The 1,088-nt window shown below is 47.4% G+C and overlaps 1 protein-coding gene across 1 annotated transcript in view; it reads right to left on the bottom strand.

Moving 5' to 3' along the window:
• LOC103391483 (X-linked interleukin-1 receptor accessory protein-like 2) overlaps window positions 1-1,088 on the bottom strand; it is a 27,071-nt gene that overhangs the window by 9,395 nt on the left and 16,588 nt on the right. Inside the window, exon 5 of the mRNA XM_025063377.1 lies at window positions 203-335. Coding sequence (XP_024919145.1) covers window positions 203-335 — 133 coding nt within the window. The remainder of the gene's footprint in view (window positions 1-202; window positions 336-1,088) is intronic.

The following is a 1,088-nucleotide window of genomic DNA, read 5'->3' as shown; positions in this document are numbered from 1 at the left end:
GGGGGTGGGGGTATACTGTTGGGTGTGGTCCATGGTTCTGTTCTTCAATTTTTCAAAATAAAAAAAAACATGTTCCATAAAATACCGCGATACTCTCGTGATTGGATTAAAAATAAATCTGTGATTTGAACTGAGGGAGCAAAAGGAGAGAGGTACTGTATTACTTTGAAGTACTTTGAGAGTACTGTGTGCAGTAGTTTACCTGACGTCACTCTCCTTGATGTGTCCAGCCAGTTCTTCCACAAACTTCTCTCCCTTCATCCAGTAGATGATTGGCCGTCGGTTCTCTCCACTGTAGCCGAAGAACGCCTTACAGTCCAGACTGAGGGGCATACCTGCACCACACCACACCACACCACGGGGGGGAAGGGGGGGGGGGGGGTGGAAGAAGCTGAGGTCAAACTGTGTGTCGGCAAACCCACACACACACACCCACACACACACCTCCCACCTCCTGTAAGACCTTGAAGCAGAACACAGTGATTAAAGCTATCAGTGATAATGATCATTATGACAGACTGATGACAGGACCACCACAGGACCACCACAGGACCACCACAGGACCACCACAGGACCACCACAGGACACCACCACAGCACCACAGGACCACCACAGGACCACCACAGGACCACCACAGTACCGGTCCTCAACAGTAGGTGGAGCTGGAGAGCACTCAAACAATCACTGTAATAATTCATTCTTGATTAACCTGGTTTTTTGGCACAATAATAATAAAGAAATGAAATGTTTATGTACGAGTTGAGGCTGCAGTGACACACACACACACACACACACAAACACACACACACACCCGTCGAAGCCTGATATGAATTCTCGCGTCGTCACTCAGGTCTGTGAAAGACGTTCTTTTAATTTGACTGTTGACGATCAGCTGATGATTATGGGATGGAGAAACGCCCTGGAAACGCCGCCGCTCATTTCCTGTCTGACAGGAAATGAAGCTGCCACAAAATATGACAGACACACATTTGAATTTTAAAATTTGACTGAATATTTTCATATCTGCCTCTCACCCCCCCACAAACAAACCCCCCCACAAACAAACACCCCACAAACAAACACCCCCA

This window comes from Cynoglossus semilaevis, chromosome 15, assembly GCF_000523025.1.
Source record: "Cynoglossus semilaevis isolate Cse_v1.0 chromosome 15, Cse_v1.0, whole genome shotgun sequence".
Classification (NCBI taxonomy): Eukaryota; Metazoa; Chordata; class Actinopteri; order Pleuronectiformes; family Cynoglossidae; genus Cynoglossus; species Cynoglossus semilaevis.
This window is presented reverse-complemented; position numbering and strand designations above follow the sequence as displayed.